Source organism: Pleurodeles waltl, chromosome 7 (genome assembly GCF_031143425.1).
Source record: "Pleurodeles waltl isolate 20211129_DDA chromosome 7, aPleWal1.hap1.20221129, whole genome shotgun sequence".
Taxonomy (NCBI): Eukaryota; Metazoa; Chordata; class Amphibia; order Caudata; family Salamandridae; genus Pleurodeles; species Pleurodeles waltl.
This window is the reverse complement of record NC_090446.1, coordinates 1,248,954,305-1,248,978,977: the sequence shown is the minus strand read 5'-3', so window position 1 is coordinate 1,248,978,977 and position 24,673 is coordinate 1,248,954,305. Positions and strand designations below refer to the sequence as shown.

The window sequence follows — 24,673 nt, the reverse complement described above, 5'->3', positions numbered from 1 at the left end:
GTCGGCAAAAGAACCGTACACGGTTTTTCATGACAATAGAGTGGTTCTACGAACTCACCCATCTTTCCTTCCGAAGGTGGTGTCAGAATTCCATATTAATCAGACCATTACTTTACCGACGTTCTTTCCCAATCCGGAGACTCCGGCAGAGAAAGCATTGCACTCATTAGACTTGAAAAGAGTGCTAAAATTTTATCTGGACAAGACAAAGTCGATTAGACACTCTAACCGTTTGTTTGTAAACTATGGTCATTTAAGGACAGGAGAGGCAGCATCTAAACGTACAATATCAAGATGGATAGTTTCTTGCATTGTTAATACTTATCAGCTAGCCAATAGACAATTGCTAGCGCGGCCTAAAGCGCATTCCACAAGGGGTAAAGCGGCTACTGCTGCTCTCCTTAACAATGTTCCAATATCTGAGATTTGTAAGGCTGCTACATGGAAGTCTGTCCATACGTTTACAAGACATTATTGTTTAGACTCAGATGCAAGAGCGGATGCCCAAGTGGGGCAGGCCTCTCTAAGAAATCTATTTGCGTAATACCTATCTATTCCTGCACTTCTATCGGACAGTCCGCTGGGTTTAGGGATGGGCTTGCTAATCTATTCAATGTTTATGACTATTGATGAGGATCCCCTGGAAGAGAAGGATAAGTTACTTACCTGTAAATCCTAGTTCTCTTCCAGGGGTATCCTCATCAAAGTCATAAACAACCCACCCTCTTCCCCGGACGCACGTCTCCTAGAAGTGCAGGACAGACTGTGTTTTGAATCAGTTATGAAAATTGTCACCGTAAAAAGAACTGACCTAACTGTGAACCAACTGTCACCTTTCCTTCACCCCTGAGGCATGGTGGGATACTGGAGGTGCTCAGGGTCTTAAAGGCACGGTGCCAAAGTTTTTATGGTTCTCCTGTGTTAACCTGCATGCAGCCTATTGGCTAAGAATGCTTCACTGTTTTTCAATGCAGTTTTTTCTATTTCTTCTCTAGAGTTTGCTACTGCTCACTTCACTAATCCTAGTTTTAGGAGCTTGGGCACATATTTATGCTCTATTGTAGTATTTAATATAAAAAATTTTTTTTTTTAAAAACTTCATAGAAATAAAGCATTTTTAGCCTGTTTTTAACATGATAGTCTGCATGATTATTTATTACACATGTATAATATGTGTATATTTGATATATGCTCCGGGGTCCCCGCACAAGGGCGGGAATATTCAATGTTTATGACTTTGATGAGGATACCCCTGGAAGAGAACTAGGATTTACAGGTAAGTAACTTATCCTTCATCCACCTCAGTTCCTTCCTGGCAAGTTTCAGGGTGAGCCGTCAAGTGAGGGATATGGAAATGGTGTTACTAAAACACTTTTTCGCCAGTGCAATTTCTACAGGGATTTTTGGACCGTGATAAAGAGAAAATGGCTGAACAGAATTACACCAAATTTGGAAGAGAGCAATATCTTTACCCAGAAACCAAGCTTTTTGTAATTTGTTGTTAATCTGTTCTCCCGAGGGAATCCCGAAGGATCACAAATTTTGGTAAAAACATTAACGCATTTTAATTGGTCGCAAGGGCTTTTTTCTTGTCAGCCGGTTTATTGGGTGCCACAGGACTCTGCCCTTATGTCCTGAACATGTAAACATATAAAAAATACAGTAGCAGGTTAAGAGTACCCTAACCCCTTGTTTTTATGAGGAAGTTTGGGCCATAATTTAAAATCTCTTGCAGGAGATTTTGACAGATCAAGCAGGACTGCTGCGTGACCCAGTGCTGCCCCTCAGTGGTCCTGTGGGAGCCAGAGTGCCGAGCCTGTTTTCGTGGCAGTCAAGAGGGTCTTTACAAAAAATTTAAAAAAAGAAAGAAAGAATGTGGGGTGGGGATACATGAGCAGTTGACTGCTCACGGGGACTTGACTGCCCATAGTCAAGCTCCTACTGTGCTATGCTGGGTTTGAGCATATGAAGGAAAGGCCATGCCAGACAGAGGCTTAGCCGTGGACGTATCATAAAAAGCTCTTCTTTTACATTAAAACACATATACATTAGCTGAAAAAAACTGAGATTTAAGTGGAGATATACATAAGTAAGGTGGTAAGATTTTAACTTGTGTTAAAACAAAAAACTTAGAAATTCACTAAAAAAGCTAAGGGTAAAGTGGGGGTATATGCAGATCTTGTAATAATAACAAAAAACTACCATTTTGAAACAAAACAACTAAGTGTAACTCACCACTGAGATGCGGTTACGTATAGCTGGTGAAAGTTAGTTTTTTTTCATTTGAAAATGGTAGGGTTTTTAATTATTATTTAACCTATGTTTTTTTTCAGTAAATTTATAACTATATAGAGTCTCAATGAAAAACAAAGCCTTGTTAAAAAACGGAAGTCTGGTGCAAAAGCACAAAACTACTGAAATGTGCCTGCTACGGTTAGCAGCACACACAACTCATGCCTTAAGTCACACCACCCACCATGTATTTCTCTAGGTAGTCTGTCTTTTGTTCCTGTGCAGTTGGCAAAATGGTGTATCTAGCGTTACGGGCAGTGTGATTTATTTCCTACATTATGTGCGTTGATAGCCATATCTGACTAATTTCATTGGTGTTTGAGCCGTAACCATGACTCACTTTTAACTGTGGTTGAGTGTATTTCAAGGGATTTCTATAATGCATTTTATAATTATAATCTACTTTACTACCAACACTACTGCCTTTGGCTGTGGCAAGCAGGATTTACCTGCAATGCGGGCCTTAGGCTGGTCCAGCACCCAACACACCATGAACAGCAAGTCCCTGCTGTAGCTATGCGCAGTGGGCATTAGTCAGAGGGCATAGACTACAACCTGGCCCAGGGACCAGCCTGGCACGGGCTGCCAACAGTTCATGTTTACTGTCCTTGGCCATGCACTGATAGGGTTGGCTACTGTGCCCTGTGTTGGGCCATCTCAGCTCCCTGTCCACCCTGAGTGCCAACCCCAACATTCTGTGGCTGTTAGCAGTGAGCATTGGGGGTTGGCAAAAGGACCCGGACTAGGCCCTGCAAACCAGTTGCCACAGGCTGTCAACATGTTGCTCATTCCCAACATAGGCAGGCAACAGCCATCAGACCTTGTCTATGCATGTCCTGTGGCTGTGCATAGCTGGTTTTATTTCCCTAATTTTCTCATGCGGGAAAACTATTATCCTATTTCTAATTCTTATTTTTTGTGAGAAATTGCAATTTTAATAGGAATTGTGATTTTCAGCACAGGATGGTGCCCTTTTTTTCCTGCTCACAAAATACCATCCAAGAGATAAGTTTTCCCTAAAATTGTAATTTCTATTGCAGCAACTTTAATGCCTTTGGCACTTTCGTGGGACAAGGTATCTCTAATGCGCCATTGGTCCCCCTCCACTCCCATGTATTTGGATGTTTTTTCCACATTGTGAAAATAGCATTTTTATTACAAATGGTGATTTTCAAGGTCACTCGAAATCAGAAAACCCAATTTTGGCATTTTACTGGGACATACCTCTTTTTTACGATATTTTGTGCTTTCAGCCTCCTTCCAGTCAGTGACAGAAATGGGCGTGAAACCAATGCTGGATCCCAGAAACCGAAACATTTCTGAAAAGTAGACAAAATTCTGAATTCAGCAAGGGGTAATTTGTGTAGATCCTACAAGGGCTTCCTACAGAAAATAACAACTGAAAAACAAAATATTGAAATTGAGGTGAAAAAAACAGCAATTTTTCTCTATGTTTTACTCTGTAACTTTTTCCTGCAATGTCAGATTTTTGAAAACAATATAGCGTTACGTCTGCTGGACTCTTCTGTTTGCGGGGATATATAGGACTTGTAGGTTCATCAAGAACTCTAGGTACCCAGAGCCAATAAATTAGCAGCACCCTGCAGTGGGTTTTCATTCTAGAGCGGGTATACAGCAATTAATTTGCTGAAATATAAAGAGTAAAAAATAGCTATCAAGAAAACCTTTGTATTTCCAAAGTGGGCACAAGATAAGGTGTTGAGGAGCAGTGGTTATTTGCACATCTCTGAATTCCAGGGTGCCCATACTAGCATGTGAATTACAGGGCATTTCTCAAATAGACGTCTTTTTTACACACCCTCTTATATTTGGAAGGAAAAAATGTAGAGAAAGACAAGCGGCAATAACACTTGTTTTGCTATTCTGTGTTCCCCCAAGTCTCCCGATAAAAATGGTACCTCACTTGTGTGGGTAGGCCTAGTGCCCGCGACAGGAAATGCCCCAAAACACAATGTAGACACATCCAATTTTTTGACAGAAAACAGAGGTGTTTTTTTGCAAAGTGCCTACCTGTAGATTTTGGCCTCTAGCTCGTCCGGCACCTAGGGAAACCTACCAAACTTGTGCATTTTTTTAAATTAGAGACCTCGGGGAATCCAAGATGGGGTGACTTGTGGGGCTCTGACCAGGTTCTGTTACTCAGAATCCTTTGCAAACCTCAGAATTTGGCTAAAAAAACACATTTTCCTCAAATTTCAGTGACAGAAAGTTCTGGAATCTGAGACGAGCCACAAATTTCCTTCCGCCCAGCATTCCCCCACGTCTCCCGATAAAAATGATATCTTACTTGTGTGGGTAGGCCTAGCACCCGCGACAGGAAATGCCCCAAAACACAACGTGGACACATCCCATTTTTTCACAGAAAACAGAGGTGTTTTTTGCAAAGTGCCTACCTGTAGATTTTGGCCTGTAGCTCAGCCGGCACCTAGGGAAACCTACCAAACCTGTGCATTTTTGAAAACTAGAGACCTAGGGGAATCCAAGATGGGGTGACTTGTGGGGCTCTGACAAGTGGCTAAAAAACACATTTTCCTCACATTTTGGTGACAAATTTCCTTCCACCCAGCGTTCCCCCAAGTCTCCCGGTAAAAATGATACCTCACTTGTGTGGGTGGGCCGGGTGCCTGCAACAGAATAAGGCCCAAAACTTGTAGAGATAGAGGGGATAGCACAGCGAGTTGATAAGGACATTTTCTTCTTTTATACATCTTTAGGCTGACTCTGCTTTGGGGACCCACACAAGTGAGGTGTCATTTTACTTGGGAGACTGAGGGGAACGCTGAGGAGTATGAATTTTGTGCTGGAGCGGTGATCGTACAAACGAAAGTCAGGAAAATATGCTTTTCTAAGCAAATTTTGAGGTTTGCAAAGGAGACTGGGTAAGAAAATGTTGGGGGATCCACGCAAGCCACACCTCCCTGGACTCCTTGGGCTGTCTAGTTTTAAAAAATGTCTGGGTTTGGTAGGGTTCCGTAGATGAAGACCGCACCCAGGACCAAAAACATAGGTGCCCCCTCCCCCACAACACAGGTAGTTTTGTAATATATCGTTTTGATGTGTCCACATTAGTCTGTGATGTGCCAAACACTAAAATTGTGAAAAGAAACGCACTTAGGTTATTTGAAAAAGACCCCTCACCCACCGACCAAGTTGGTGGCATGCTTCATCATCGGGGTCCCACCGAGGCACCTAGCGTGTCACAGGTGTGCTGCGACGCCTGATTACAGCGGAGCAGGTTTTGTCATTTTTACCACACATACTGGTTGGATTGGCACGAGGGTGAGTGATGGTTCAGTGGATCAAATTTTATTAACAAGAGATTTCACAAAAATGAAATGCACTGTTAATAACTGAAAGGCAAAAAACTGAACAATGACTCACAGCTCGTGAGCTGTAAAGCCGCGACAAGGCACCAACCGCTTTACAGTCCATTCACACACCTTTCATACATGACACGCACAAGACCATTCACACCGCCAGCCACGGGCCCAGCACATTACAACACTCACAATGACAGACAGCGCCACTCAAGGGCCCACCACTTACACACGCCCACATGCCTGATACAACAATCACACCAGCTGATGGGAGTGTGTGGACTGGTGTTTGGCTGGCAGTGTGTTGCAGTAGCCAACAGCAAGTCAATATGTACACTATGTACACACTCAGCCAAGCCCCACTCCACACACAGTGGCATCACTTTTTTTTTTTTTTAAACAAAGAAACCCCTAACTAATTAGAAATAATTACAAAACTACAAACACAAAAGCTCTAACTAAGTACATGACAGAAATGCTAACCATGAAACTGAACACATGAAAATACAAAATAGACATGAGTTTACACTCATGGTTGTTCCCAGTAATTCTTCTGGGTGTGGTAATTCTTAAAACAACCACCCACACACAGCCCAGGCTTTGAAGGACAATCGGGGCAGCACATTTGAGTCTCCCTCCGGATACCTCTTCGAAAACACACTCTACATTTCTTAGCTGGAAAGTCTTTTTTGGGTGTGGGAGGAATGTGCTCAGCAAAGTGGGGATCTTTCAATCTAGCCACATCCTCCACCACTGCTTCTCTAGGAACTCTGGCCTGTCCCACCACAATAAGGCTCTCTATCGCTGACTCCTGAAATTTCACAAATGTCATCTTTGACTCTGGAGACCTATCCTTAAACACAATAAAAGTATTAAAAGTTGCTAAGTGGAAGAGGTGAATTGCTAACTTCTTATACCAAACGTAAGACTTACGAATAGCAGTATAAGGTTCCAACCTCTGATCAACTCTATCTACACCTCCCATGTGCTTATTATAATCTAAAATGCACACAGGTTTGCGCACTACAGCAACCTGGCCCCAAACAGTCACGGGGGAAGTACTCTCATCATGGATGGTACTTAGCATGTAGACATCCCTCTTGTCTGAAAACTTCAAAGCTAGCAGCTCATCATTCCGCAAGGCACTACACTGTCCCCCCTCAATGTTTTTTTACAGACAAGCTCCCTTGGATAGCCTTTCCGGTTACAACGAATTATGCCACAAGCAACAGTGTCCACTCTAAACAATTCCTTGAACAACTGCACTCCAGTGTAAAAGTTATCTACATACAAATGGTGACCTTTGTTGAACAGTCGTCTACCAAGTTCCCACACAATTTTCTCAGTAACTCCAAAAGTGGGAGGACAACCAGAGGGGTCAATACTGGAATCCCTACCAGTGTAGACACGGAAATTATACACATATCCTGTACTACCTTCAGACAGCATATACAATTTAATTCCACATCGTGTCCTCTTGCTAGGAATGTACTGCCTAAAAACCAAACGACCCTTGAAGAGGAACAAAGACTCGTCCACAGCTATTTCTTTGCCTGGAACATAGACCTCTGAAAACCGATCTACAAAATGATCAAGGACAGGCCTAATCTTAAAAAGACGGTCAGAATCAGGGTGATCTTGTGGTAAGGCTAATGAATTGTCATTAAATGGCAGCATCCTAAGAAGAAGCAAATACCGATTACGACTCATTGTTGCAGGAAATATAGCTGTTGCCATCAAGGGACTAGTAGACCAATAAGAAGCCAGTCACCGCTTCCTTATCAACCCCATCCAAAGAGTCAAACCTAAAAACCTTTTAATCTGCTCCAAATTTGTGGGAATCCACTGGGCAGCTCTGGAGTGCGGCCTAAGTCTAGCAGCGTTGTCCCTCAAATACTGCTCTGCATACAAATTAGTCTGCTCAACAATCTCTTCCAAAAGCACATCATCCACAAATAACCAAAAAAAAATTGACAGGCAAAAAGTTCTCAGTTTTGACTCTGCACCCCGGGAGACCAGTAAAGACAGGCAACTCTGGCTGCTCCATGTTTGGGGCAACCCAGAGTTCAGGTCTTCTAACGGGAAACCTTTCAGCCCTCGGTTGCTGCACTAATGGCACATCAGTGTCCTCCTCTGAAACAGGCCCTTCATCTGCACTGAGTGTGGCTTCCTCATCAGAAGATTCCTCTCCGGCAGAAATCTCACTGCCAGAATCCCTCACTTCCTTCTCTGCCTCAGATGCAGAGTCAGTCTCATAATCATGATCAGACAATGACTCAAAAAGCATACCAACCACCTGCTGAGCGGTCATCCTGCGGCTAGCCATGATCTTTCCTACTAAAATTAACTGGACAAATGCACCACCAACAACCAGCACTGTGTAAGATAAGTAATAAAGTGTAGCTTTATTAGTAAGAGTTATAAACTCAATAACTATACCACTCACTTGCCTGAAAAAGCTTGAATCACCAGCAACTACTCTGCACAGACACAGCAATCACCAATGATATCCCACTAAAAAGAAAGAAAGAAAAGCAAATTAGAAATGAGACAACACAAATATCATTGTGCACAAATCTAAGGACAATTTCACACAAACCTGCATTTACTACACCACCTACAAACATGTAATTCATGCATGGCAACAATTCTCCTTTGGAGTAAATTGTTTTTACTTACCTAAAACATGCAACTATGCAAACCGCAGGTCAACCACTGCCAAAACCGCAAGGAGCCACAGCCAAGAAAGCAAAAGCTTTGAACTAGAACAAAAAGGAGGAAAAAAATTATCACAAATGCAAATACTTCGTCAGTTGACAAACATCCCACCATCAAGCATTTAGAAATTGGTGCCTAAGTGGATTCTGCCATAGGGGCAGATGGGCCTACTAAAAGATAGGCCTATCTGCCCAAAGGAGGGCAGAAAATACCTTTAGTAGTGTGCCCTGAGGGCTCACCCACAAACAAAAAATAACCACATGCACACACACACACTAACCCTGGTGCCTACGTGGCTTCTGCCCCCCTTGGGGGCAGATGGGCCTAAAAGAAATAGGGCCATCTGACCCCAAGGGGGTGCAGAAATGGCCAACAGTTCAATGCGCCTTGCCCAAGGGGACACCCCCACATAAATAAACATTTTTTTTTTTAAACCTGGCGTTCTAGTGGTTTCTGCCCCCCTTGGGTCAGATCAGCCTAAAAATAATAGGCTGATCTGTCCCCAAGGGGGGGCAGAAATGGCCTTGGTACATGTGCCTCCAAAGGGGGGGTGACCTTTGCCCAAGGGCCCCCCCCCCCCCCCCCAACACACAAACACACTATCCCTGGTGTCTAAGTGGCTTCTGCCCCCCTTTGGTGGCAGATGGGCCTAAAAAAAATAGGCTCATCTGCCCACGAGGGGAGCAGAAATGGTCAACAGTTCAATGCCCCCCTTGGGGGGGGGGGGGTGCCCCTTGCCCAAGGGGACGCCCCCACGTAAATAAACATATTTTTAAAAAATCCCTGGCGTTCTAGTGGTTTCTGCCCCCCTTGGGGGCAGATGAGCCTTAAAATAATAGGCCGATCTGTCCCCAAGGGGGGCAGAAATGGCCTTAGTACATGTGCCCCCAAAGGGGGGGCGACCCTTGCCCAAGGGGTTGCACCCCCCCCCCCCTCCACTAACACACACACACACCTATCCCTGGTGTCTGTGGCTTCTGCCCCCCTTGGGGGCAGATCAGCCTAAATATAATAGGCCGATCTGCCCGAAAGGGGGGCAGAAATGGCCACAATAAACATGCCCCCAAAAGGGAGCGACCCTTGCCCAAGAGGCCGCTCCCACACACAAACAATGCAAACAAAATAAAAATAAAAAAAATCCCTGGCGTCTAGTGGGCATTCCTGCTGCCCGACCGCAGTGCGTTCAGTCGCCACTCGTGATCGTCTGAGAAGAGCCGACTGAGACTGTCCGCACGCACGTTTTGAACCCTGGCCAGATGGTTTGCTCTTACGCAAAGCCGATGGTCCTGAGCCCAGGACCAGAGCCATAGAGCCTCTCTGCAGAGAAGGAACAACCCCACTCCTCCCTGCTTGTTGATGTACCACATCGCGGTCGTGTTGTCCGTTAGGACTTGAACCGAGTGACCGCGAAGGGAAGGGAGGAAGGCCTTGAGGGCCAAACGAATCACCCGCAGTTCCAGCAGATTGATATAAAACATCTGCTCCACTGGAAACCAACGACCCTTGATCTCCAGGTCCCCCAGATGAGCTCCCGACCCCAAAGTGGAGGCATCCGTTATCACTGTGGTCACCGGAGGAGGCAGTGAAAACGGCTTTCCTTGAGACAGGTTGCCGCCCGCAGCCCACCATTGGAGATCCGCCGCAGCGTCTCTGGAGATCTTTATCAATTCCTCGAGATCCCCTTTGTGCTGAAACCACTGCCTGCGGAGGCACCACTGAAGAGCCCTCATGTGCCAGCGTGTATGAGTGACCAACAGAATGCAGGAAGCGAACAAACCGAGCAAATGGAGGACCTTGAGGACTAGAACAACCACTCCTTTTTGAAACATCGGAATCAACGCCTGAATGTCCTGGATCCGCTGTGGCGGAGGAAAGGCCCGATTCAATGTAGTGTCCCATACTGCCCCTATGAACAGGAGGCGTTGAGAGGGCTCTAGGTGAGACTTGGGCACATTTATTGAAAAGCCCAGACTGAACAACAACTGGGTTGACAGCTGCAGATGATGCAACACAAGCCCCGGAGACTTGGATTTGAACAACCAATCGTCCGGGTAAGGGAATACCGCTATCCCTTTCCTTCTGAGGTCTGCTGCAACACCCGCCATCACCTTCGTGAAGACCCGAGATGCGGAAGTAAGACCAAAAGCAGGACCGCAAACTGGTAGTGTTGCGACCCCACCACAAACCGGAGATACTTCCTGTGTGACTTGAGAATGGGAATATGGAAATAAGCATCCTGCAAGCCGACCGACACCATCCAATCCTCTTTGTTCAACGCCATAAGTACCTGTGCTAGAGTCAGCATTTTGAATTTTTCCTGCTTGAGGAACCAATTCAAAATCCTCATCGTCCAAGATAGGCCTCAGACAACCATCCTTTTTGGGAATCAGAAAGTACCTTGAATAAAATCCCTGACCCCTCTCCTGCTCAGGAACCAACTCCACTGCACCTTTTGACAGTAGGGACAGAACCTCCTGTTCTAGCAATAGGAGATGATCTTCTGAACAAAAGGAAGGACGGGGAGGGAAGGGAGGAGGAAACTCCTGAAAGGGAAGGGCATAACCTTTTCTCACCACACTGATGACCCAGGAATCGGATGTTATGGACTCCCACATGGAAAGAAAAAGAGATAGCCTTCCCCCTCCTGAAGAGGCATGGGACTCAATGGCGAGAATACTAGGGCTGCTTTCCCTGTTGCATCCCTCCTGAGGAAGAGGAAGGGTGCTGCTGCTGGGTGGCCCCCTAGTGCAGACCCTACCCTGCCCCCTAAATGGTCGATAAGGGAGGCTCGAAGACTGCTTTCCTGCCTGCTGCGATCTCTCACGAAAGGAAGCCCCTCGTCCAAAAACTTGCAGCCGCCTAAAAGATCTAAATGGGGTCGTAACAGCCTGCAGGCCCAAGGACTTAGCAGTGGCCCTACACTCCTTAAAGCGCTCTAGCGCAGAGCCCGCTTTAGATCCAAACAATTTAGCCACATCAAAAGGCAAGTCCAAGAGCGTGGTCTGAACGTCTGATGAAAATCCAGATGTGCGCAACTAAGCATGGCGCCTGGTGGTAACAGAGGTCCACATGGCTCCAGCAACAGAGTCTGTGGTATCCAGCCCTGACTGAATGACTTGCGTAGCCGCTGCCTGGGCATCCGAAAGTAGGCCATGCAAGTCCTGGGGCGTTTCCGGTATCGCTGTCTTCGCTGCATCCATTATTGCATGTATGTACCTGCCAAGGATGCAGGTACCATTAGCAGATTTCAATGCCATGCTACACGAGGAGAAAACTTCCTTGGCCGACTGTTCCATACACTTGGACTCCTGGTCAGATGGTCCTCCCGGAAAGGAGCCAGGAGCAGACCGTGAGGAACAGGATGCCTGTACGACCAGGCTCTCTGGAGACGGATGCTTAGACAGAAATTCGGGGTCTCCAGGTGCAGACCTATACCGTCTGGCCACCGACCTGCTCACAGCCGACGAAGTGACAGGCTTCTTCCACACCTCTTCTATTGGCTCCACAAGAGCCTCATTGAATGGCAACAGAGGATCTGCAATGGCTGTGGCAGGATGAAGTACTTCTGTCAGGAGATTGGTTTTAACCTGCGCCGTAGGCAGGGTAAGTTCCAGAAAACCCGCAGCCTTCCTGATAATGGAATGAAAGGTGGCTGCTTCTTCTGCATACTCCCCTGGGGAGGCCAGATCCCATTCCGGGGAAGTATCCGGGGAAGTATCTAGTCCACTGGCCGTATCCAACCCTGGAAACTCACTCTGGGGATCAGCAATCTCCCCTTCTTCAAGATTCTGCTGCTGGTATTCCCTCTTCTCCAGCAACCTAAGGGCCTTCCTTCTAGACCTCAGTTTGGCCTCCAACCCCGGCGTCGACATGGAGCGCGACGACGTCGGCGAATGGCGCCGAGAAGGCGTCATTTCAGGATCTCCGGATACTCCAAACGCTGTAGATGGATCCATTGGCGCCGTGGACAAACGCCCTGCACCCGTCGATGCTATCCGGCTTCAGGGCTCCATCTCAACAGACAATGGCATCGAAGGTCTCTCCCTCGACATCTACTGCTGCAGCACCGGCGCCTGGCTAGCGTCTCTTGCCGGACAGAACGGCATAAACGGTGTCGGCCTGTACAGAGCCGGACTGCCCAAGTTGAATGCCAGGGGACCAGTGGGGCCAGCCGGTGCACCACCTCCCGGAGCCATGTTCTGGAAAATGGCAAACATGGCATTTAGAAATGCCGCGGATCCATACCCGGAGCCGGGAATGCAGGATAGTCCTGAGGAGCCGGAGCCGGACCCGACTCCTGTGCGCCTGGATGCGCTGGAGAAGCTTGTTGACTTGGAGGCTCCACAACCTCAAAAATGGACGGTGCCGGGGATGCCTGCGGAGTCACTGGCTGAGGAGACACCTCTGGGCTGATCTCCCAGGACTTACGGCGTCAAGTTGACGGAGACCTGGACTCCGACCGGCTTCTGGATCGACACCTGGAATCGCGATGACGCCGCTTCTTGTGGCTTGACTTCCCAGACGACGATCTGTGGTGCTGTTTCCTCTCCTCCTTAGCCTTGGCTAAGAACAACTTAGCCTCACGTTCCTTCAAGGCCTTCGGGTTCATTTTTTGGCATGAACCACACTTCTGGACGTCGTGGTCTGAACTCAAGCACCAAAGACAGTTGTTGTGGGGGTCAGTCACCGACATCCGACCTCCACATTCTCTGCAGGACTTGAAACCTGACTTCTTTGGGGCCGACATGTCGACAAAAAACACAAAGTATCCCTTCCGAAGAGCAAACGATACAGGTAGCTGGAAAAGTAACCGTTATCGAAGGCACGGAAAAAAGGGAACTGACGTCAGCGCTCCGGCGAGGGCACCTTCATGCCTGGAGATTGAACGGGGCAACCTGAGTGCTTTTTCTCTCCCGCCAGAGGTGATGAACGTTATTTTATCAGCCAGGCGACACTCCACCAAATCTGTCTATGAGAGCAGGTGGGCTAAATTCGTTCATTGGTGTGGAGAGCAACAAATTAATCCCTTAGATGCCCATCTGTTAGATATATTGCTGTTTGCTTTGTCGTTAGCGCGGCGAGGTTGCGCTGTGGCCACTGTCAAAGGCTATCTTTCGGCCTTCTTATGTCTTCCTGATCAACCCTCTTTTTTCAAATCCCCTTTAGTTAAGGTTTTTGAAGGGGCTTACCAATAGGTTTCCTCCCACTCCGTTTATCATGCCCCAGTGGGATTTAAATCTGGTGTTAACTTTTTTTGATGGGCTCTCCCTTTGAGCCACTTCATTCTTGCCCTTTAAGTTTCTTGGTTTTGAAAACTGTGTTTCTAACAGCCATCACGTCAGCTAGACGTGTGGGTGAGCTTCAGGCGCTTTCTGTTAATCCACCTTTTACAACCTTTCATAAAGACAAGGTGGTTTTGAGGACCAGGGCGGCTTTCCTCCCCCAAGTTAGTGTCTCCGTTTCATTTGGGACAATCCATCACTCTCTACATTATCTCGACATTATACCCTCCTCCGCATCCATCTAAGGAGGAGGAAAGACTCCATCGTTTGGACCCCAGATGGGCTCTCAGTTTTTACATAGACAGGACGAGAGAGTTCAACTTGGATGACCAACTCTTTATTGGATACGTGGGGAAGAGGAAGGGGAAGGCTGTCCACAAACGAACGCTATCCAGGTGGGTCGTTCTTTGTATTAAAATATGTTGTTCATTGGCGAAGAAGGATCCTCCTGAGGGGATCAGAGCCCATTCCACCAGGGCCAAGTCGACCACATTGGCCCTGGCCAGAGGTGTTCCAGTGGCGGACATTTGTAAGGCTGCAACTTGGTCTTCTCTCCACACCTTGTAAAGCATTATTGCCTGGATTCAGAGGTGAGGAGGGATGGCCATTTTGCACGGTTTATGCTGCAGGAGTTCTTGGTGTGACCAGACGGACACCCTCCTCCGAGTTGGTACTGCTTTGGTACTCTATTCATTAGGTGAGGAATCCACAGGTAGTTGTATCCATCAGAAGAGAACGTTACTTACCTTCGGTAACGCTTTTTCTGGTGGATACACTAGCTACCTGTGGATTCCTTAGGGTCCCTTCCGCCTCCCTGTTGTCTGTCTGGTCATGCCGAGATCTCCTTGGGTGTGCTTTTTTATATTCTATTTATGTATATATATATGTGTGTGTGTGTGTGTATGTATGTGTATATATATATATATATATATATATATATATATATATATATATATATATATATATATATATATAGTTGTATTTCTGTTTATTTGCAAGTTCTGAATTGTGTTCATAATGGTGTAGCACTTTTAGGAAGGTGCATTGGTATTGTTTCTATTATTGGCGATTGCTTTTTCCATAAAGGTTTATTGGAGACGGTTATGTGGTGTTTAGATTATCACTGTTTATCTTTTCGTCTCAAAGGCACGTCAAAAATGGCGTAAACTGATGTCAGCACGCCGGCGAGGGCCTCTTATTGCCACGATGACGTCAGGTGGAGCCGTGTGGAGTCGGGCAATTGTGACGTCCTCGCCGATGTGCAGAGTTGGAGAGAAGTTTCCGTTGAATGCTACTCATGGGGAGAATTCATTAGGTGAGGAATCCACAGGTAGCTAGTGTATCCACCAGAAAAAAGCATTACTGAAGGTAAGTAACTTGCTCTTTAGGTATATGGAATATCTAACTTCTATGAAAGTATATGCTACCCTGAGGGCAAGCCCTTCGGCCCTACGCCGCTGCTCCCTACAACAAGCACTTGCTGTGTACCGCCCTCACACACGCAGCAAACCATGGCCTCTGTCATGAATCCTGCTTTTTTGTGGTGTTTTTGTGTTTCCGGACCCTTTGTTGGGGTGTGAGGATCCGCACACTCTTGTAGCCTAGTTAGTCATCCTGTATGCTGTACAGTCCCGTCACTGGTTCTGCAAGCCCATGTGATATGACCAGCAAAGGGTTCTGGACCACAGTCCATAAGGCTAGGTTTGCATACATTGAGGGTCTCTGGGAACAGTGAACCTAGCTACAGAGCCAGTGAATCCAGTACAAAATACATATACAACACTGAAAAAAACAACAGTTACAGGGACGTTATAGTTTGAAAATAGAATAAAAAAACCTTAGAAATTCATTGAAAAAAACAAAGGTTACTTAGACGTTATAGTTAGGTTCTGAATTTACTCCTACAAAACAGTAGAAATTCAGCAGTTATAGTTAACTCACTGATGACATCATCCAGTGAGTGTATGTGGTTGTATCGATGTGTGAATGGGTGTGTGAGTGGGTCTATAGATGAATGAATGGTTGAATCATTTGCTGTATGGTAGACTGAATGGATGTGTAAGTTGCTGTATAGGTAAGCAAGTCACTGTGTGAGCAGCTGCATTTAATTTTTTGAGTGGGTCTGTGGGTGACTATGTGTGACACTGGGTGTCAAGAGTGCTTGTCTGGGTAAGTGAATGGATGTCACTATATTGGTGAGTGACTTGGTGAGTCAGTTAATGTCTGGGTGACTCAGTCAGTGTCTAAATGGCTGTAAGTATAACTGAGGGGCTGTGTCAGTGACTGTATTAGTGGCTGTATCGTAAACTGAGTTGGTTTGTCCGTTTTTAAATTGAATAGTGAGTAGATGTGTGAGAAATTGTGTTGGTCAGTGAGGGGCTGTATAAGTGACTGAGTGGGTATGTGAGTGCCTGTTCGTGTGAGTGAGTTGGTGTGTGAATAGTTGTATAGTTGAGTGATTAAGTGTGTAAGTGACTGTACTGATGAGTCAGTGACAATGTCAGTGGTTGTATGGTGAGTGTGTCAGTGCTTCTACAGCTGATTGACTGAATGTGCCACTAGATGAGTGATCTGTTAATGGGCTGTGTGAGTTATGGTATGGGTATTTGGATGAGTATGTCAATGGGTGTATGAGTGGGTGTGTAAGTAACTGTATGAGGCTGTCAATACCCGACTTAGTAGTGTATGAGTGAGTGGCTCTGTCAGTGGCTGTTTGACTGAATGAATGACTGTGTATCTGTGAGTAGTTGTGTGTGTATGGGTATACAAGAGTTTGTAGCAGCAAATGGCACCTGACCGGCCCTGAGCTGCTGGTGTTGTAACTTTGGGGTTGCCTTGAACCCCCAACAGTGGGCTGCCTATGCCCCAGGCTTGAGACTTGTAAGTGTTTTACTAACCTCCTAATCTAACAGTTACTTACCCCCGCACCCACCAGGAACTGATGATTTTTTCACTGTGTCCACTTTGAAAATAGCTTATTGCCATTTTTACAAAGACTGTACATGATATTGTTTTCATTCAAAGTTCGTAAAGTATCTAAGTGAAGTACCTTACATTTAAAGTGTTTGATGTAGATCTTGAACTTGTGGTTCTTAAAATAAACTAAGAAAATATATTTTTCAGTATAAAAACCTATTGGCCTGGAGTAAGTCTTTGAGTGTGTGTATCTCATTTATTGCCTGTGTGTGTACAACAAATGCTTAACACTACCCTCTGATAAGCCTACTGCTCGACCACACTACCACAAAATAGAGCATTAGAATTATCTACTTTTGCCACTATCTTACCTCTAAGGGGAACCCTTGGACTCTGTGCACACTATTTCTTACTTTGAAATAGTATATACAGAGCCAACTTCCTACAATCGCTAACCTAGTATTTATATCTTTTATAGCATTTTGTGAACACACTGCTCACTTTCTTCAACCTGATATTAATGTATTCATACACTAACTCTTTCTAAAATATAGTATATATCACTACACATACCTGAAGATTCTCTTTCTTTTGCTTCATTTCCTTTTCAGTATCGGTTAGAATTTCTTCTCACTGAACAAAGCTCAGTAAACCAACTACAAGAATGGAAGTCCACTCTTATAGCAAGCAACTAGTAATGGCAACCTCTTCAACTCTCCTTTCAACGTTACCGAGTCAGTAAACCAATGACAATCTCCCTTTCATGTTAATTCAATGTTATACAACTTCTCTTTTTCCAGTGCTCCTGAAAAGTTAGCCAGTACGGTGCGGGTTTCACCGGAGCCACGGATCCACTGCGGCACCCCTGTGTATATTTGCAGGTGGATTTGTGGATCCCTGTGGAAGTTCGAAAATTATTTTTTGTTCTTAAAAAAAAAAAACACATCCATATAAACAATTTCTTTAGAACACAAAACCAAATCATAATATTAAATAATCATTATGAATCATTAATGTCTCTAAATATATGGTAAAACAAAGTCACATTCTACTCTTTTTGTCTATTCCCTTCCCCCATCATGCTTCTCTAGCTGCCATGGTTACACAGTCTGCAACATTCTGCTGCATTAGGTCAAAAGTTCATAACAGTTTGACTAGAGCAAGCTTAGTTTCAAGCCACATATAGCAGGTGTGGTTGAATGTTTCAGAGTAAACATATCACCGCTATTCCTACAGTTTCCAATTTTTCTAAACCGAATCCAACACATACCTACCTTCACCCCCAAAATATCTACAACAGCCAATAGAATCACTTCTTCCAAAATGTACCTACTACCCACCATTTCAACTGATTTTCATTTCATACTGCTGCAGCCATTTCCTGTGTGCTTCTCTGTAATACCTCCAAGATGCTTAGAGTGTGGATTTTAGGTGACACCTTTGTATTTTGGGCCAGAGAGAGTGCAAAAAAAAGCGGTATTGACCTAGGTATATCTAATGTGGAGATTACTTGGATTGGTCAGAGAGGGTAAAAGTGACAGCAATTACTTCCTTTGGTAAAAACTATTGATTGTACACTGTGATGGCAATGACCTAGGTGTAGTCACAGGAATTGGTTTGGAAATCCTAATGAAAGAAACCTTTGGAAAATAGATGACACTCTTCCCACACAGTGCCTTGGTTTTTTCAAACATTTGCCAAAGGCAGAAGTGGAAATGTTAACTCAGTTCTGCCCACAAATACAGAAATTCATGAACCTGTATCTGCTTTCCTCAGGGACCATAACATGATTTCTATATACCACAGCAACTTACAATTTGATATGGAGGGTATATATAGAAGTGACGGAGTTCACCAAACAGAGAAAGGCAACAAACCTTTTCTGCCTACCTTGAGAGACTGTAGCCTCTATCATGTGTAGTAATCACCTACACATCGTAAACACAAAGGTTCTTTTCAGAGCCAATCTATTACCCATATATATGTCTATTTATGTACTTATTTTCTTTTCAAATCTCACTCGGATCTGCAAATGGCTCCGCGGATCTAGTAAAAGGAAAAATAACTTTTTTGGATGCAAGGGTGGGTGTGAGAGTGAGTGAGTGTGAGACTATCTGTAACAGTGTCTGCCTGGATGTCAACCTGAGTATGAGATTAGCTGTCTGAGTGTGAGGATGAGTGTCAGAGTGTCTCTCTGGGTGTAACACTAAATGTGAGCATCTCTGTGTTTGAAACTGAGCGTGAGAGTCTGTGTCTGGGTGTGAGAGGGAGTGTGACAGTGTCTGCCTGGATGCGAGGGTGGGTGTGAGAGTGTCTCTGAGTGTGAGCATAAGTGTAACAGTGTCTGTGTACATGTGACAATGGATGTAACAGCATCTCTGTAGGTGTGACAGTGTCTGCCTGCATGTCAGACTGGGTGTGAGAGGGTTTTTCTGTGTGTAATACTGAATGTGAGAGTGTTGATTAGAATTTACTCTTCTTTTTTTTTTTTTTTTTCTTCATGTTTTCTGAGCTATGCGGATTAACACCAGGCCTCTTTAGGCCCCGTGGGCAGGACCGGGGTTCTCGTGAAGAGTAAAAAAAATTAAAAAAAAAAAAAACATTTTCCACATTTCAAAGGGATTATTTGTCCCATCACCACAACTATATTACCCCAATGGGTTCAGGGAATCTGTACCCTAACCCCATTAACTGAGCTGGCCCCCACATTTCAGTCCGTGGGACCGTTTACCTAGAAAAAAAAATAGTGGCCACAACATTTTTCTCAGTTTGCAGGCAGCTAATTAAATTCATTCAGTGGCGTGTGGCTCCGTGGATCGTCCTGTGGTAAAACCACAGAGTATCCATGTCCCTATATATCTATATTTTTTTGGCCTTAAATTTCTACAAAACTACTGAATGGATTTGTGCCAAATCACAACAGTGTGCGATCTGCGGAACAGGGTCTAGCTTAGTGCCAAATTTGGTGTAATTCTGTTCATTGGTTCAGTTTTTAATATCTGGGGTCCCTTTGGAACCAACTCTCCTGAGTGAAGGACCCGGAAGATGAAAATAGCTTAAGGATGAAGAGAGAGAGTTCCACGTCCTGTAATGGTGACTGCCACATTTTTCTTCAAGTGGCAGCCGGCCAGTCAGAGATTTTCAGGTCCATAGACCCGGCTTTGGATCTGCAAAACCGAAATGGAATAAGGGAGAAAAAGCAATCGGATGCTTTTTGATCTGTTAACTTTGGGTCCGCGGAAACTCTGAATTTAGGTTTGAGGGCCTCTGCAGAATAACGGGCCAGATAGTATTGTATTCCAAAGTTTGATTGATGATTAACATGTGTCTCAGTTTGAGACCTTGACAACTTTTCTTTTGCAGATCTCTGGGGAAACTACTGAACAAAATTGCTCCAAACCAAGCAAAGGCACTTCCATGAGTAGCATTCTAATTTTAGGCAAAGTTTGTTGTATTCAAACATTTTTTTCTGTGGGTGTGTCAAGGGCCTGTAATGGAAGATGAAAGTTGAGAAAGACAATTTTTCTTTTTGAAAATCTCTCACCCCGATAAGCAACCGTTCACCTCCTCATTACTAATTAACAGGGTGTGGTGGTTCACTTGCTCAAATACAGTCAAGCAGCAGAGCTGATGAGCCTCATCCCAAATGACCAGCTATGGTTCAATTGACATAAAAGTACGGTTGTTTCTGTGTTTGCGCTTGGTCACCAAGAACAATATTTGCTTTGGGGAAAAGCTTGTAGTTGGACAACAGCACCTTTTAGTAATAATTTCTGAGGGAAACAAATATCTAGAATGGGTCAGCTATTTGTTCATTTTATATGATTCATTGTCTTTCTTGAATGGTGAAGTCACCTGAGAGTCCTTAAGTGATTCTGGAATTTATTCAAATCGAATGGCGCAGTTTAAAAAGTATTTACTATCCTGAAAGGTGACAATTCTTCTATAAGAATTGGTGAAGATCAAGTGGGCAGTCAATCACTTTCATCTTATTACTAATAGCCTTGCTGGCAAGAAGTTTAATTTGGTAGAAAAGTAGCTGTATCTAAAGCTTGATTAGTCCTCAAGGAAATTCAGATATTTTATGGTGAGTGTTCTTGTCTCTTGAGGATGGCTTGACATTCATTGCACCGTTTAGGTGGAGTCATCTTAGAACGAGGAGGATAATCCCTGTCCGACTGTGGGAGATTCACCCAACCATGTAAATCAATGGAGACATAAACTCTGAACAACAAGTAAAGTTGTGTTTTCCTGCTATTTGTCTAGGTTGTTTGTCTACTCTATATAGCACCATTAAAAAGTTAGGACCTAACTGTCTGCTAGATGATGATGGAATGAGCACTATTCAGAAGTTAGTACCTACTCGTCTGCTAGTCGATTATGATGAAATGAGAACTGTTTACTTGCCGTTAGTTATGTGTTACCTCCTTCCTTAATGGGTTTGCAGTTTAAACAGTGGCAATCAGTGCACACAGCTTTCTTGAGAGTCCTAGGTTTATAGGTATTGGCCTCATTTTGAGTCAGGTAGAATTGTGTCCTAATACTCTTTCCTAAGAAGCTTCCTACCAGGGTTACACTGGATTGGTGTTTCTGTACTGAAGTTTTCTATTGATACTTTATCTGAGATTTCGGCTGTTCTCAAAGCTGTAGTCTCTAAGTGAAATACCACATCTCACAGAATACCGATGAAGCAGCAAATCTTGTTACAATCCTGATTGTAGTTACCAGTGACACTCGCAATGAGAACCTACGTGGTCTGTTTTCTTCTTCTTATTTTTTGTTAAGGTGGTATTAAATGCCACATGATGCATCTGTATGTTTAATGTATTTCAATTAGTTTATCAGTGCTGTATATTTCGATATTTTATATTACAGACATAAAACCTTCCAATATTCTTCTGGACAGGAATGGGAATATTAAACTCTGTGACTTTGGCATTAGTGGACAACTAGTGGACTCAATAGCCAAGACCAGAGATGCAGGGTGCAGACCATACATGGCAGTAAGTAAGAAACCGATAACCCCTTAACATGAAATTCTGGTATAGTTAGTAGCTATATATAAGGCATCATGTGTTTTGTATCTCTTGTATTCTTCCTTATAGCCTGTGTTATTGTATGTTCTTGTGGAATGTTGGATTTCTTGTACTTGAATGTGCAGCTGTGAAGGCTGCCGGAATTTGTCCTGCCTTAGCTGCATTCAGTGACTGGAGTTTTGTTTTCCTACAATAAACTTGGGGATTATTTTAATGCTGGAGATAGTTCTTCTTTCCACAGAGACCCATTTTTATCAAGTGCTGATTAAATGTTGTCATCTTCACCACTCATTATGCACTTGAGATTAACTCTTAAAGCTCTTAAAGAAGAGTATTTTGTGTAACATGAGCCAAAACTGAGCCAACCTGACATTGTGCAAACTGTTGTGTAATTGACAGAGTGGTATGATGACATTAAATTATTTTCCATTCCAATGTCATTGTGTGTTACATTCTTTCTGAATGCATTATTCTTATCATACCGCTTTTAGCTCTCTAATGATATGCTTTTTAATAATTATAATTTGTATCTAGTTGGTGTTCAGGCAAAATTTAGCAGATAATCAAATTATGTTTGGTTGGGTGATTACCTTATTCGGTTGTATACTTTTAACCTCAGACTCCTCACATTTACAATATCCCCATCCTCCAGAGTGGATCTAGAAGATTTTTGAGCATTGTCCGTTGGCTCCAGTAAGTGGCATCATACAGTTCTGCATCTACTCCACTTCACCCAGGAGGTGAATTGGGCCACATGTAAGTGCCACAGTTCCTTTCTTTCTGCACCTTCTTACTCCGATCCAGTCAGTTGACAAGTCTTTTCTCTTCAAACTTCTTCCCAGTGTGGAAGGGAACATGTCCCCTCCTCAAACTACAGGATTAAAGCCTTTTAGAGACTGTTTGTTTCAAACAAATGTCTGTGACAAATGCTTTTGAGGTGCGTCTTTGGTGATTGGGCCACAACTCCTAGCCATGTGAGGAGTGTGCCTTGATACACCCGAGGGTGATCAGGGACATGAACCCAAACTCTGTCGTCAAGCTCAGCAGGAAGTCGTGTAAGGGCTGTTCCTGCTCAGAAGTCAGGGACATGGACCCATTTCCATCCTTGGGTCTGGTCATGCCTCAGGTTGTTGTCATGAACCAAGTCTTCAGGTGAGTGAAACTCCAACACAAAAGTCTCAACTCTCTCTCTAAGAAGTTGTGAGGATGTCAAGTTGCACTGCAGTCTTGCTCCGGTTTCCCTACCGGGGAGCCAATTCCACAGTCGACTCCAATGCATTCTGAATTCCCGGGTCAATAAGAGATACCTCAAGAGATTGAAGTGTTCAAGGTGGCCATGCTCTGCATCGTGGGCACCTTCCAGTTCTCTCTGACACACCTTTGGGCCCAACAGATCCACAGAGACCTCCAGTGGTTTACTGCCTGCGTTCCCACCCTTGGCTCTGACTGTACCTCCTGAAGCCACTTTGAGAGCCACTGGCGTCTCAGATGACTTTCAGATTTCACTCATGGATATGCCTAACAACAAATTCAAGATGCAAACATTGATCCAGGTTCTATCTGCCTTGGGTCTAGTAAGCTGGGTGGTGGTGTTAGACCTGCAGGATGCCTATTTCCCTGTCCTTGTCCTGCAGGCTCACTGGTAATACTTTTGGTTCAAGATGGACCGCAAGCAAAGTGTGCCATGCTCCCTATTTAACCTTACCATGCTTCTCAACGCAAAGGTGATTCTGGTGGTCACGACCTACCTTATGAAATTAGGCACTAGTCTTCACCTACCTCGACGACTGCCAGCTGTTGAAGGCAGGCTCACCAGTCAGTCATGGTTCAACTCCAGACGACTGTGAAACTCCTTACATTGCTGAGGTTCACAGTCAACTTGACAAAGTCACACCTGATCTCTTTGCAGAGGCTTTTGTTCATCTGAGACATCCTGTATACAATTCAATTTCTTGTATTCCCGGCTAGACCAGTGAGTCCAGGCTTTTTAGCCTTTAATTCCAGTTTTCATCATCTGTCCTTGGTTTCACTGAATATGACTCTGAAACTTCTTCACCTCCTGACCTCCTGCATCCTGCTTTTAGACTACGCCAGGTGACACATGTAGGCTCTGCAGTGGGATCTGAATACTCACTGGACCCACCGCCAATGGATCCTGTCATATTCCATCCATGTTTCAGAGGGGACTTAAGAAGATCTGCAGTGGTGTCTGCTCCACTGCAGTTTGAACAGTGGCACACACCTTTCCGTAGCCCACTCAGAGCTTATGGTGTTGACTGGATTGATGAGGTCATCTGGGAGATGTGGAGATGAGAGGACTCTGGTCTCTGGTGGAGACCTTCCTCCACATCGTATTGCTGGCCATTTGCTTGGCATTGAAAGCCTTTCTTCCATCCCTCAAGGGAATGCTGGTTCAGATCCTTACGTTCGGTGGCATGTGTAGCTGCAGATACACATGCTGTGCATAGTCCGCCGTCTGGTGTTGGGCTCGGAGTGTTACAAGTTGTTTTTCTTCGAAGAAGTCTTTTCGAGTCACGAGACCGAGGGACTCCTCCTACTTTGGTTCCATTGCGCATTGGGCGTCGACTCCATCTTAGATTGTTTTTTTTCCGCCATCGGGTTCGGACGTGTTCCTTTTCGCTCCGTGTTTCGGGTCGGAAAGTTAGTCAGAATCTCGGAAAAATCCGTCGGTATTGTTTCATTCGGTATCGGGTTAGATTAGACAGATCGACACCGAATCTTGAAGAAGCTCCGGTAGCCCTTCGGGGTAATTTCAATCACCCGTCGGGGCCTGGTCGGCCCGACCGCGTGCAACATCGAGACTGATGGAACAGACCCCGTTTCGATTCTGTCCTAAATGACACAATAAATATCCTTACACGGACCAACATTTGGTCTGTAACTTGTGCCTGTCCCCCGAGCACAAGGAGGATACGTTTGAGGCCTGTCGCGCGTTTCGGTCGAGAAATACGCTCAGAGACCGAAGAGCCAGGAGGTTGCAGATGGCGTCCACGCCGACAGGACAACAACGGGTCGAGGAGGAGGAAGAAGAAACATTCTCCATCCCCGATTCAGACTCCGAAGAATTCGA

General features: G+C 44.8%; 1 protein-coding gene across 10 annotated transcripts in view; it reads left to right on the top strand.

Moving 5' to 3' along the window:
• MAP2K4 (mitogen-activated protein kinase kinase 4) overlaps positions 1 to 24,673 on the top strand; it is a 599,606-nt gene that overhangs the window by 384,657 nt on the left and 190,276 nt on the right. For all 10 annotated transcript variants that reach the window (XM_069200385.1, XM_069200381.1, XM_069200386.1 and 7 more), the window contains one exon: positions 21,422 to 21,549. In XM_069200385.1, coding sequence (XP_069056486.1) covers positions 21,422 to 21,549 — 128 coding nt within the window. The remainder of the gene's footprint in view (positions 1 to 21,421; positions 21,550 to 24,673) is intronic.